The sequence below is a fragment of the Dipodomys spectabilis genome, unplaced genomic scaffold (assembly GCF_019054845.1).
Source record: "Dipodomys spectabilis isolate Male_0828 unplaced genomic scaffold, ASM1905484v1 ptg000085l, whole genome shotgun sequence".
NCBI classification, from domain to species: domain Eukaryota; kingdom Metazoa; phylum Chordata; class Mammalia; order Rodentia; family Heteromyidae; genus Dipodomys; species Dipodomys spectabilis.
In genome coordinates this window covers 5,619,904-5,632,911 of record NW_024870762.1, presented here as the reverse complement: position 1 = coordinate 5,632,911, position 13,008 = coordinate 5,619,904, and the positions used below count along the sequence as shown (strand labels likewise).

At 50.6% G+C, this 13,008-nt stretch overlaps 2 protein-coding genes across 6 annotated transcripts; one reads left to right on the top strand and one right to left on the bottom strand.

The window, feature by feature from the left end:
• The first annotated feature begins 64 nt into the window (after positions 1–64).
• On the top strand, positions 65–5,162 carry Tcf19 (transcription factor 19). 3 transcript variants are annotated; one of them, XM_042684121.1, is made up of 4 exons: positions 66–198; positions 742–1,177; positions 2,802–3,342; positions 4,833–5,162. In XM_042684121.1, the coding sequence occupies exons 2-4, from the start codon at positions 940–942 to the stop codon at positions 4,840–4,842; spliced, it is 789 nt and encodes a 262-aa protein (XP_042540055.1). In that variant the 5' UTR covers positions 66–198; positions 742–939; the 3' UTR covers positions 4,843–5,162. The 3 variants fall into 3 exon arrangements, with proteins under 3 accessions (XP_042540057.1, XP_042540055.1, XP_042540056.1); XM_042684122.1 differs by having other exon boundaries at positions 66–219; XM_042684123.1 differs by lacking the exon at positions 4,833–5,162 and having other exon boundaries at positions 65–198; positions 2,802–3,346.
• A 593-nt stretch (positions 5,163–5,755) lies between these two features.
• Positions 5,756–10,982, bottom strand: Pou5f1 (POU class 5 homeobox 1). Of its 3 annotated transcripts, XM_042684118.1 has the most exons (6): positions 10,581–10,982; positions 9,862–9,870; positions 7,464–7,578; positions 7,076–7,206; positions 6,448–6,606; positions 5,756–6,280 (listed from the first exon to the last, which is right to left on the bottom strand). In XM_042684118.1, the coding sequence occupies exons 1-6, from the start codon at positions 10,980–10,982 to the stop codon at positions 6,017–6,019; spliced, it is 1,080 nt and encodes a 359-aa protein (XP_042540052.1). In that variant the 3' UTR covers positions 5,756–6,016. The 3 variants fall into 3 exon arrangements, with proteins under 3 accessions (XP_042540052.1, XP_042540050.1, XP_042540051.1); XM_042684116.1 differs by lacking the exon at positions 9,862–9,870 and having other exon boundaries at positions 7,464–7,586; positions 10,580–10,982; XM_042684117.1 differs by lacking the exon at positions 9,862–9,870.
• Positions 10,983–13,008: the final 2,026 nt, after the last annotated feature.

Genomic DNA, 13,008 nt, shown 5'->3' with positions numbered 1-13,008 from the left:
GGGGGCGGGCTAGCTCGGCGCGAAGTCGGACCCGGGAATTCCGAAGGAGGGGCCTGAGCTGCCCGCGCGCTCCGGCCGCGCCCCTCCCAGCCCAGGCTTCCTGGCTGTCAAACTGCAGCGGAAGAGCAAGCGGGTCCCAACCCTGGAACTCCAGGGCACTGACTGGAGCCGAGGCCATTCCGAGACTGCCCCGCGCAGGTAGATCTGAAACTGGGATAGGTGAGGAACGGAGAAGACGGAGTTTGCCTTGCAGGATAGTTAGGAGGTCCTTTCTCGGTTTTTGATCCCACCCCGAGTAGCCGAGATGACAAGGGATGTGGTCCGCTTTGTTGGAGCATTTAGCGAACTGTTTGCACTGAACTGCCCTTTGGGGGTGACGGTGGATTACTTCCCCCAGGGATTCAAACGTTGTGAATAAGAAATTGGCCAGAAGAGTGGGGCGCGGGCCAACGGGAGGGGTGCTCTTTGGATAAACAAGCTTGACAGCCGGCTTCTCTTCTTGTTACGCTGAGATGAGAAGTGCGCGTTCGCACGTACGTTTGTGCACCGACCTCTCCATCCCGAAGTCGCCTAATAATCGTTGTTTTACTCAGACTGGAGGCTTCCCTGATGTTTGACGGCCCAACGGAGGTGCCCTAGGAAGTGTACTTGGTTTTGCATTACAACAGGACTTGCTCGGAAATTTTTTTAGTTGTCAATCTGCATAATAGCCTTTTTGTTTGTTTTGCATTGCATTCCTAGGCTTGCTGGCACTCTGAATTCTCGCTATTCAGGTTGTGTACTCCAAGGTGAGGTTACACTTCTTCACAGCTCATTTGCATCAGACTGAGAAGTGAACTTAAGCCTAGTGCTTGGCGAAGGTGATGGATTCCTGAAGTGGAAGAGGTGGTGCGGATGAAGCCCCACTCATGCTGTCCTGCTTCCAGCTAAGCACCACCCATGCTGCCCTGCTTCCAGCTGCTGCGAATAGGGGGAGGCAGGGGCGGTGATCTCTACACCTTCCACCCCCCTACCGGAACTGGCTGCACCTATCGTTTGGGTTGCAGGGCTGACTTGTGTGATGTAGCCCTGCGACCCCAGAAGGAGCCAGGCCTCATCTCTGGGGTCCACGCAGAGCTGCATGCTGAGCGACGAGGTGATGACTGGAGGGTCAGCCTGGAGGACCACAGCAGCCAAGGTGAGCCATGAGCTGGGCAGCAGCAGGTTGAAATGAGTAAAAGTATCCACAGAGTCCCTACCTAGTCAGATAGTACTGATCCAGTCCTCTGTCTTCTTCTCTACAAGGCTAAGAGGTAGATCCAGGATTGGGGACATCAACAGTGAAATGCCACATGCCTAAGTTCAGAATTGGCTCACTTTCCAGTTTTGCTAAGGCACCTTGTTTCTGTATTAGATCAATTGTGATGCATGTAGAGACCTGGATATGTATCTTTCTTCCTGATTCAGGGCAGCCTCAAGAGGCCTAGATTTGCCATTGGCTCACAGCTGTAATCCTAGCTACTCAGGAGGCTGAGACCTGAGGATCACAGTTCAAAGCCAGCCCGGGCAAGAAAGTCTGTGAGACTCCAATAAACTACTCAGAAAAGTCTGGAAATGGCTCTATGGCTCAAATGGTAGAGTGCTAGCTAGTCTTGAGCCAAAGATGCTCAGGGAAAGTGCCCAGACCTGAAGTTCAAGCCCCAGGACCAGCAAGAATAAGAGACCTGGGTTTACAATTGAGTTCTATCACTGGCCGCTGGCAAAACCTCAGGCCTGTCAGTTCGCCTTTCTAAGGCTTTATTTCCTCATAGGTAAAAAACATAAGGCTTGGTGAATTCTCTATTCTGGGATGTTGAGGGCTATGATAGCCAACATCTCATTGAAGAATTTGCTGTTTTATTATGGCACCATTTTAAGTGCATCAAATGTACATGGCACTAAACCTTATTTACAAACAAGGAAAATAAGGCACAGAGGTTAAGAAACATAGATGGTTTTGGTGGCACACACCTGTAATCCTAGCCTCTGGGAGGCTGAGGCAGAAGGATCTTGAGTTTGAGACCTCTAGGCTACACACATAGTATGACCCTGCTTCCAAAAGAGGTGCCAGTGGCTCACACCTGTAATCCTAACTACTCAGGAGGCTGAGATCTGAGGATCATAGTTCAAAGCCAAGGTAGGCAGAAAGTCCCCTGAGACTTATTATCTCCATTAAACACTCAAAAACTGGAAGTGGCTCTGTGGCTCAAAGTGGTAGAGTGCTAGCCTTGAGCAAGAGCTCAGGGACAGTATCCAGGCCCTGTTCAAGCCCCACAACTGACCAAAAAAAAAAGCTGGTAAGTGGTAGAGCCAAGATTTGAACTAGATTGAGCTATATACTACCTGTTCTTTGAGTGGGAGCAGGCCTAAGCACAATGAACTAGAAGCCCATCCATGGGAGAGCACAAGAAAAGTAAACTTTTTACCCACTGGTGGTGGCTGTAATCCTAGGTCCTCAGGAGGCTGAGATCTGAGGGTTTCAATTCGATGCCAGCCTGCACAGCCCACCTGTGAGACTCTTATCTCCAACTAGCCACCAAAAAGCCAGAAGTGGAACTGTGGCTCAAGTAGTACCAGGCTAACCTTGAGCAAAGAAGCTCATGGACAATGCTCAGGCCCTGAGTTTGAGCTCCAAGACTGGTACCAATAAATTAAAAACTAAACAAATAAACTTGTTTCCCACTATAGATGGTGTCACCTGCCAGGGGGAAAACCAAACAGGGCAAGATTCTCTACTCCTGATTGGTCATTTCTGTTCTTGTTTCCTTCTGCACCATCAACAGGGACTTTGGTCAATAATGTCCGACTCCCAAAGGGTCACAGGCTGGAGTTGAGTGATGGTGACCTCCTGACCTTTGGCCCTGAAGGGCCCCCAGGAACCAGCTCCTCAGAATTCTACTTCATGTTCCAACAAGTCCGGGTCAAACCTCAGGACTTCGCTGCCATTACCATCCCACGCTCTAAGGGAGAAGCCGGGGCTGGGACAGGTTTCCAGCCCATGCTGCCTTCCCAGGGGGCCCCACAGAGACCCCTCAGCACCTTTTCCCCTGCCCCCAAGGCCACACTGATTCTCAACTCCATTGGCAGCCTCAGCAAGCTCAGGACCCAGCCCCTCACCTTCTCCCGGGGTGGGGGTGGGCCACACAGCCTGCCTGTTCCCACTCCACCTGGGGAAGTGAAAACCCCACCTGCCCCACCCCCACGAAATCGGAGGAAATCAGCTCACCGAGTGCTGGCAGAACTGGATGATGAGAGCCCCCCACCAGTACTTATTGGGCCTAGGAAGAAACTCCGTGTGGAGAAAGCCCCACTGACATCCAGTGGGTAAGTGGCATCCTCTGTCTTGTCATGTCAGCCTCAGTGAGGATGGGTAGAGGACAAAAGCAGAAGAGATACTGGAATGGCGAGACCCCCAGAGTAGTTTTGACATATGCACAGAGGAAGAAGTCAGTTGGGGTAGGGGCAAGAGTTAAAACAACTGAAGTGTGAGAAACAAATTCCTGGGAGACTGGGAGTAGTGGCTAGCAAGCACCAAAGCACCAGGTTGGATTCCCAGCACTGGGAGTAAAAATAGACACCACCCCCCCCACCACCAAAAAAAAGCACCCTTGTAGGCTGGGAAGGTGGCTTAGTGGTAGAGTGCTTGCCTAGCATGCATGAAAGCCCTGGGTTCAGTTCCTCAGTACCACATAAACAGAAAAAGCCAGAAGTGGCACTGTGGCTCAAAGTAGAGTGCTAGCCTTGAGCAAAAGAAGCTCAGGGACAGTGCCCTAAATTCAATCTCCAGGACTTGGGGGGAGAGCACATTTGTAATCCTAACATTTGGTGTTTATGGCAGGACTCAGTTAAGAGACTAGTCTAGTTTACATCGGCAGACCTGTCAAGGTCCAACTAAATGCTGAGGACGTTTTGTGTGTGTTTAAGATAGTGTCTCACTATGTAGCTCAGGATGGCATCAGACTTGAGTATCCTGCCTCAGCCTCCCCAGCTCTAGGATTATGAGTACCTACTTCATGCCCAGCTGAATGAACCAGATTATCTTTTTCTATCAGGCAAACTACACCAACCCTAAGATTGCTTCCTACATTCAAGACTATAATCCCATTCCAGTTCTTTTTTTTTTTTTTTTCAGGTAAGGGGTAGGTTTATTCATCGTTCTGGCTGGCACCAGGCTATCTTGGCCCTCCACATGCTTGGGAAAAAAAGGCCTGGGAAAGAGCGAGAGCTGGAAGAGAGCTGGGAAAGAGAGAGAAAAGAGCTAGAAAAGAAAGCATCTAGGAAAGGTGGGAAAGAGATAGCTAGAAAAGAGAAGAGAGCTGGGAGAGAGAAGTAAAGAGCTGAGAAAGAGCTAGAAAAGAACAGAGAGAGCCCATTCCAGTTCTTTTAAGAGCTAGGCTCACTGTTCCCTGGGCACACCCTTTACCCAGGGGTAAAGTCTTGGCTTCTCAGTGATGGGGGTATGTATCACTTCCTTCAATAAACATGGCCTGCACTCTGTGAGCACTTCCTTGGATTCCCCCTCAGTTTGGGGTGGGGAGCCCTGCCCAGCACCTGTTGCAGCCCACCCCAAGAAACAGTGGCCTGCGTTCAGTGTGATGGATGTGCTATCTGGCACTATATGGCTTGTGTTGGCATCAGCATCAGGCTGCCAGGGAGGCTGACTTCCAGTGTCCAAGGTGTCCTGTGGGCTCCAGACCTAAGGCCCATCACCAGGTCAAAGGAAACAGAACTAGCACCTCCAGTCCACGATTGGGCATGGAAGGAGTACATACTGGATATTAAGGGATGCTTTCCTTCTTCCCTTCCCTCCACAGGAGAGAATAACTACAGGCAAAGGTCTGTGGCTATGAATACATTGACTCAGACACGGAGTACTCATGGCCAAGATGACAGAGTTTTGGATCACACCCAGGACCTTGGGCTCCTAGGCAAGCTCTACCACTGAGCGACATGACATGCTCAGCTTTGTTAATGTTCTTGGATGGTTGGTATCACCTAAAGCATTCTGAGAAAATTCTGCAGCACAGCCCCCAAACTTTTTTACATTGTGGCCAGCCTGTCACTAACCATGATTTCACTGAGCTGGCTTTTCAAAACTTCACTTTTTATTTCCAAATGAAATAAAGCATAAGCAGCTTCATTCATCCCTGAGTTCTTATTCTTGTGGACCTGGCTTTTTTGTGGGTTTGCTACTCTTTGCTTCCTAGTTCTTAGAAAGCTCTGGGAATGTAGTCAGGTTCTTAGGGGAAGGGCAGGTAAAATGAGCAGAGATGGGAGGGATGGGGAGAATGATGAAAGGGATGATACCAGTGAAGAAGCCCCAGCCTTGAACCAAAAACTCAAGCAGGAATATGAAGGACCTGAGTTTAAGTCCCAGTGTGCATGTACATGCATACACACAAAGCAATTTAGGTGGGCTGGGAAGGTGGCTCAGTGGTAGAGCACTTGCCTTGCATGCTCGAGGCCCTGGGTTCGATTCCTCAGCACCACATAAGAAAAAAGCCGGAAGTGGCGCTGTGGCTCAAGTGGTAGAGCACTAGCCTTGAGCTGAAGAGCTGAGGGACAGCGCCCAAGCCCAGAGTTCAGGCCCCACGACCGGACCCAAAAAAAAAAAAAAAACAAAGCAATTTAGGTGATGTCTCCATTTCAAAATGGTATGAAAGCAGTTAGTATGGATCATTAGTTTTCTCCACCTCTGCTCCCTCTTCAGGAACTAAAGGATAAACTAAAGACAGAATTATCTATCTACTGTGTCCCAGGCTTCTTTATTCAAGAACAAAGTTGAATAACATGGGGATTAAAATCAAGAGCATCATTGAACTTCACCTTCCCTCTAACCACTTTCCCCCCAGGACCACCACCCCCCCCTTTGTGCTTCCAATTCCTTCCTTAGTGAATGTAGAACTTAATCCCAAAAGCCCTGGCACAGACTCCAGGCTCTCCTTCCCTAGCTTCTCCCATTTTCTATGTTCCCCCATCTCTAGGAAGGGCAGGCATCTCAGTTTGAATGCATGGGAGAGCCCAGAGTGGTGACAGGGACAGGGGGAAAGGCTTCTGCCTCGGAGAAAGGGACGGAGTACAGTGTGGCAAAGTGAGGGGTCCCGTAGCCTGGGGTTCCAAAATGGGGCCCTGGGGCCAGAGGAAAGGCTACAGGTCCCCCTGGGAAAGGAGGCCCTGCTGCCTCAAAATCCTCTCGTTGGGAATAGTCACTGCTTGATCGTTTGCCCTTCTGGCGCCGGTTACAGAACCACACTCGGACCACCTGGGAGTTGACAACACAGGAGAAAATGACATTAGACCATAAACTCAGGACTTGAGTCATTCCCCTAAGGCCAACAGCCCTGGAGTGGTACAACAGGAGCCTTACCACCCCTTCCCTAAGCTGGGAAAGAGGTTAGAGAACACAGGGCCAGGGCATGAGGTACTCACATCCTTCTCCAGCCCGAGCTGCTGAGCGATAATGTTGATCTGCTGCAGTGTGGGTTTGGGGCACTGCAGGAACATGCTCTCCAGGTTTCCTCTCACACGGTTCTCGATACTTGTTCGCTTTCTCTTCCGGGCCTGCACAAGGGTCTCTGCTTTGCATATCTGGGCAGGTGCAGGAGAGGAAACAAAAGCAGGGCTTTAGATTTGCTGAACATCACCAAAATCAAAGGGACAGTGACTTGCCAACAATTGCTAAAGGGGCATGGTCACCAGAGCTGGGAGAGGGGAGATCCTGAGAAAGGATGATACCAGAAGTGGGGGAGTTTAGACCCAGGGGTTCAAATCCTTTCCTAGAAGAGATACTTACTGAAGGATCGTATCATTCTCCATCCCACTGCAAACTGCTGTCCTGGGCTGAGGGGGTGGGGAGGGTCAGGGTGCCTCAGTGGGAAATCACATGCTTAGCAAGCAAAAGCCCTGGGTTCCAATCCCAGCCCCAGAGCCCACAAGACAGCGCTGTCCCCATGTGGGAAAGGGAGAACCACAAGCCAAGGCTGGAAGCAATGGATGCGGGGCTGAGATGATGCAGGTGCCAAGCAGCCTCCCACCACCACCACCACAGCCCCCTCACCTCCTGAAGGTTCTCATTGTTATCAGCTTCCTCCACCCACTTCTGCAGCAGGGGCCTCAGCTTACACATGTTCTTGAAACTAAGCTGCAGAGCCTCAAAGCGGCAGATGGTGGTTTGACTGAACACCTTTCCTGGGGGAAGCCAGGTGAGAGAGAACGGACATGTGTTAGACTCAGGCCCCTCTTCCCATCCTCACAGCTCCCACTCAAGGACACCGCCTGGTCCTTCTAAAGCAGCTCAAGCCTCCAACTGGGTAGACTAGCCTCCTGAAGCACCCTCCCCTCATTCCCTCGCTGGGGAGGAAAAGCCTAAATTCAGGAAATGCTCCTTCCAAGGAAAAGATGGTCACTATGGTATGAGAACATCCAAAGGGGAGGGGGAAACCCACCGAAGAGAACCCCCAGGGTGAGCCCCACATCAGCCTGGGTATATCCCAGAGTGATCCTCTTCTGCTTCAGCAGCTTGGCAAATTGCTCAAGTTCTTGCTGCAGATCCTTGCTGTCCTGAGATTGCATTTTAAAAACAAAACAAAAAAGCAGAGAATTTGTAAAAACAGACATACCAGTTATCAACTCTTTTTGTGTATGGGGGGATAGAGGTGGTCCTGGAGTTGGAGGGGCCTGGGATCTGTCCCTCCTTATTTACTCAAGGCTAACACTGGACCCACTTGAGCCACAGCTCCATTTTCACTTTGTGATGGGTTCAATGGAGGTAAGGGTCTTGCGGACTTTCCTGCCCAAGGCTAGCTTTGAACTATGATCCTTCTGAGTATCAACCTCCTGAGTAACTAGGATAACAGGGGTTAAGCCATTGGCACCCAGCTTCAACTCTACCTTTTGTGTTCAGGGTTTGAGAAGCTGACTATGATCCCAAAGGAATAGTCTGAGGGAATGTCTCAGCTTCCCAGACCATCTGCTCAAAACAGCCTCATTATCAATTGCTCATCCCCTTGTGACAAGAAGCTATGTCCCCAGAAACTGGCATATCCAGTAGACAGAGTACCATGCGAAGATAGAAAACCAAGCTCTTAGCCTCCACCTTAGAACACCTGCCAGATTACACAGTAAACTCCCTGCGCCTAACTCAATATTCAAGACAAGTGTTTGACCGAGTGTCATCCCTAGCTTGAGGAAGTTTGAGTCTATTAAAACAAAGTGGTAGGGCTGGGAAGTTGGCTCAGTGGTAGAGCGCTTGCCTTGTATGCCTGAGGCCCTGGGTTCAATTCCTCAGCACCACATAAGCAAAAAGCAAAAAAAGCTGGAAGTGGCGCAAGTGGTAGAGTGCTAGCCTTGAGCTGAAGAGCTGAGGGACAGCGCTCAGAACCAGAGTTCAGGCCCCACGACCAGACACCCCCCCCCAAAAAAAAAAAAAAAAACAAAGTGGTAGAGCACTGGCCTTGAGCAAAAAAGCTAAGACAGTGCCCAGGCCCTGAGTTCAAATCCCAGTACTGGAGAAAGAAAAAGAAAGAGAGAGAAGGAAGGAGGGAGGAGAAGGGAGAATGGGGGAGAGAAAGGAAGGATAGCACCCAGCTCCCTCCCCTCCCCCAGTCCAAGCCCAAAGACCAACACAATAAATAAACAAAATTGAAAGGTGGTATTTAATGAGGTCAAATAAGCTAGGCAGATCCAAAAGAAGCTACGGTGACTTCAGCTAGCTGAGTGAAATGATCTAACTCGTATTTTAAAACATTGGCTCTTGTTATGTGACACTACTGTAGGGAGGCTACTGCCTTAATCCCAGCATGGATGTTAGTGGCTAGGACAGGATAGGATGTGACTAACTGGTCCTAAGGCTTGAATTCTGGGCCCAAGCACTGTCCTTGAGCTCCTATTTGCTCAAGGCTAGCGCTCTACCACTTCAGCCACAGCGCCACCGGCTTTTTCTGCAATTTAATTGGGGATAAGAGTCTCAAGGACTTTCCTGCCCCGGCTGGCTTCCAACTGTGATCCTCAGATCTCAGCCTCCAGAGTAGCTAGGATTACAGGTGTGAGCTGCCAACAACGGCTCAGGTTGACAATGCTTCCTCACAAGTGAATTCGGGATGTGAATGGAAAAAAAAAAAAATGGGTAGCCCCAAGAAGGTAGGGTGACTCTGGGCATCCTCACAAAAGGTGGAAAAACTCAGAAGTTATCTGAAGTCTAATGGCACGTGATCCTTGAGGGTAGATGAGAGTGAGGAAGAGTAGATAGGAGTTCGAGCAATAGGAATGAGGAGCCTCAGGGCAACTCTAGAAAGAGCTGGTCAGCACAGAGTAGCAGCAGGCAGAGAGAAACAGTCTTTATATGATCCTAGAATTCTTAATGGAAGTGTTGGGGTGCGGGGAAGGGAAGAGTCAAGTGGCAGAACACCAATCTGGCAAGCCAAGTGAGTTCAAACCCCAGTACCACCAAAAAAATAATAACAAGTTAAAAAAGTAAAAAGTATTTCAAAAGTACTGGATGCTGTCAGTTTCAAATAGGCAAATGTTCATTCACAAAAGTCTGCTCTCGCAGGGCTCAGCCTTTCCAAATCCGATTTTGAGGATTTGGAATAAAGTGAACTATAGTTCTGCTCTCATTCAGCAGTTAAGACCCGTGAAATAAGCTAATAATGCCTCCCTCGGAGATTTGGTGTCGCTAATGAGATAATGATGTCTAAAAGGAGCACACAGCCAGGCACTTAGGAAGAGGACCCAAATTGGCAGCCATTAGTTCTCAGCAGCCGGAGCAACTCCCTCACCCAGATTTCCACTCACACCTTCAATGGCGGTTAAGGGTTTTGGTACTTCATCTCTAATTGCTAGCACTTGTTGCTTCTGAGGTGCGGAACATACACCTTTAATAGTCCTAGCAGGGCTGGAGGCCGGCAGTTGCTCAAGTGAACCTGCATTTATAGACAGACTGGCTGGGGGACCTTCTCCTGAAGTTCCTTTTTCCTTATTTTTTTTTTAAACAGCTTAAGAAACAAGAATCGAGCAAATCAGTACCTCCGGCTTTTTACAAAGGTGGAAGGCAAGCTAGCCCAATAAACTTGACTTGAGACAAACCCAACTCCACTCAACACCGACAGCCCAAACTCAACCTATCAGAAAACAGTCACACCCTAGCCTTCAGGAACAATGACCCCAGATAAGAAGCCTTTTAACCCGGGGGCCATACCTAACCCTAAGGCCAAGATCGTAGGTTGGTTGCGGAACAATGTTTTCCCAAAAAAGGAGGACGGACAGGAGAAGAGGCTCAAACCCTGGAGAAGGTGCAGGGCTGGTACTTAGCGACTAACTAACCAAGGCCAGACCAAAGCAACGGACCAGAGGAATCAAGGGACAATCTCTGTTAGCTTCTGATTCTTCCTGAAGTCACCACCACCCCCTTATCTCTGCCTAGGGTGACTGGACTACTTTGATCCCTACAGGTTCCAGGCCTGGGCAACTGGAGGCCATCATTACCACCACCACCCCTGCCCCCAATTGCTGCCACTGCCAGCCTAGCTGCTTCTGGCAGCCTGTCCCCATGCTGTCTTGCTCACCTCAGGGTTTTGCTCCTGCTTCTCCTTCTCCAGCTTCACAGCACCAGGGTGGGCAGTGCAGGGCCCAGGGGAAGCCCCCTCCGAGTGGCTCTCCACCCCGGCTCCCACCTCACCCTCAGGATGAAAGGGCTCCACCCCGACTTGGGGCACTAGGCCCACTCCAACTTGAGGTCCACAGTACGCCACTCCTCCACGGAACTCAAATGGCGGAGGGCAAGGAGCAATCCCCCATACCTCGGAACCTGGTCCAACCCCCGGCCCGATTCCAGGCCCACCAGGAGGGCCTTGGAAGCTCAGCCAAGTACGAGGGTCCACCCAGCCCGGCTCTAGCCCTCCAGGCCCGTCGCCCCCACCTCCTGGTGGGGGCGAGAAGGGGAAGTCAGAAGGCAGGTGTCCGGCCATGGGGGAAGAAGGGCACCCCAAGCCGGGGCCCTTGAAGAAATGAAAACTACTCAAGCACCACTCTCCCTCCCCAATCCCACCCACTAGCCTTGACCTCTGGCCCCGCCCTCTGGAGGGGTGGAGGAGCAGGCGGTGGGGGGTGGGAGAAACTGAGGCGAAGTCTGTTTGCCCGTTTTGGCTGTGATGTCTGGGGAAGGGCAAAATTAGGAACACTCGACTGGACACCCCATCTCTTGGGCCTTATGCATCCCAGAATTAATTCTTTCTATGACACCTCCACATTCTTTAGGAACCGGGTGTTTAACCACCACCCCAAAGACCCCTGGCATTGTCCCCTCACTGGAGGACCCCCAACCACCCCTCTCAAATGTCTATTGAACATGTATGGGTTGCTACAATTCATTAATAGGATTTATGAATGCAATTCATTAATCCAGTTCATGAACAGGATCACACAAGCCAGCATCCAGTTCATGAACAGGATCACACAAGCCAGCAGCTCATTACACACACACACACACACACACACACACACACACACACACACACACACACACACACACACACACACACACACACACACACACACACACACACACACACACACACACACACACACACACACACACACACACACACACACACCTCAAAAACTTAGGCATTCCCATCCAGATACTGCCCAAATCCAGTTGCCTCAAAGCTTTGTGGCTAGGGACCCATCTGCCCATCAAGGTCTATTTCCAAGAGCATATTCATGGACAGGACTGGATGAGCTCAGTTCTGGGCTCCAAAGACTCCTCAGTTAACAGACTAAGGGACGGACCCACATACACATACTTCCCTTATAGGTCCTGGCTGTGGATTGACTGAACCTATATCCCGACCAAGGAAAAAGTGGCAACTTCATCACAAGTCCCCAAATGCAAAACCTGAACTATCAGCTCCCCATCCCCACACTGTAGGTGCTCAGCAGCTGCTTCTAGCCATAGCAAGCCTGGCTCTGGTCTCTCCCTCCCCCACCTACACATCCTAAGCCTCCAGCTTCGGTTCCTGGGTAGAGACCAAGGGGTGTGGAGAGAAAAAAAATATCTGACTTCAGGTTCAAAGAGGCCTGGGAGGGACTGGGGGGAAGGGGGCAGGACAATGGCCTTGGCTGGACAATCCCAGTCCCCAGAGGGGGCAGCTCTAACCCTAAACAAGTGCTCAACCCTTGAATGGGCCTGGATGGCTCCCCTGGGGACAACTTCCTGCTCCCCAACCCCCCCCCCCAGCCCCAATACCTTCACACAGATCCCCCTCAGAGCTTCCAGCAAACCCTCCTCCCCAAGCCCCTCAAAGACTGAGCCTCAGACGGGCACCTACAGAGCCTGCTCCCCCACTTCCTTGGAGACTCCAGCAACCACCCTCATCATCCACCCCACCCCCAACTCTCAGGTCCTGGGATGCGCTTTGTTTAGGGGAGCTGGCAGTCGGAAAGATACTGAGGAGATGGTGATTTGGAGGAGGGGGTACAGGAAGCTTACCCTAAGCCTTCCCTGAGAGTCTATTCTTCCAGTCCTGATCTGGGGTGTCTTGAGGGCTCACCTAGCAGGCCTACTTTATTTGGTTCTGTTTGCAAGAGAATAGCCCTCAGTGTGCTTGTCTGTACTGGGTGATGTTTCATCTGTCTGCCCCCAAAACTTGGCTTAAATGAAGGCATCTGGGGATAAATCAAGAAGCTCAGCCTGGAGTGTGGAGGGCCCCCTGAATCTCTCTGAGGACTGAGGGCCCAGCCATGCCTGAGGCTGTTTGCTGGTGTTGGTGGCTTTGCCTTCTAGAGGCCAGGGTGGTTTGGGAGCCTTCCAGCTATGGCTAGCAATCTTCATTGATGGTACTTTTCAGTTCATTTTTCTGTCTGGATCTATGGTCAGTGCCTCACCTATGTATTGGGCAACTAGCCATACACATAAATGTCCATTCATCTCATAGGTCAATTTGAAGATCTACTGGCAGTGAGGTTGAAGTTACATTTACCACTCAGCCATCA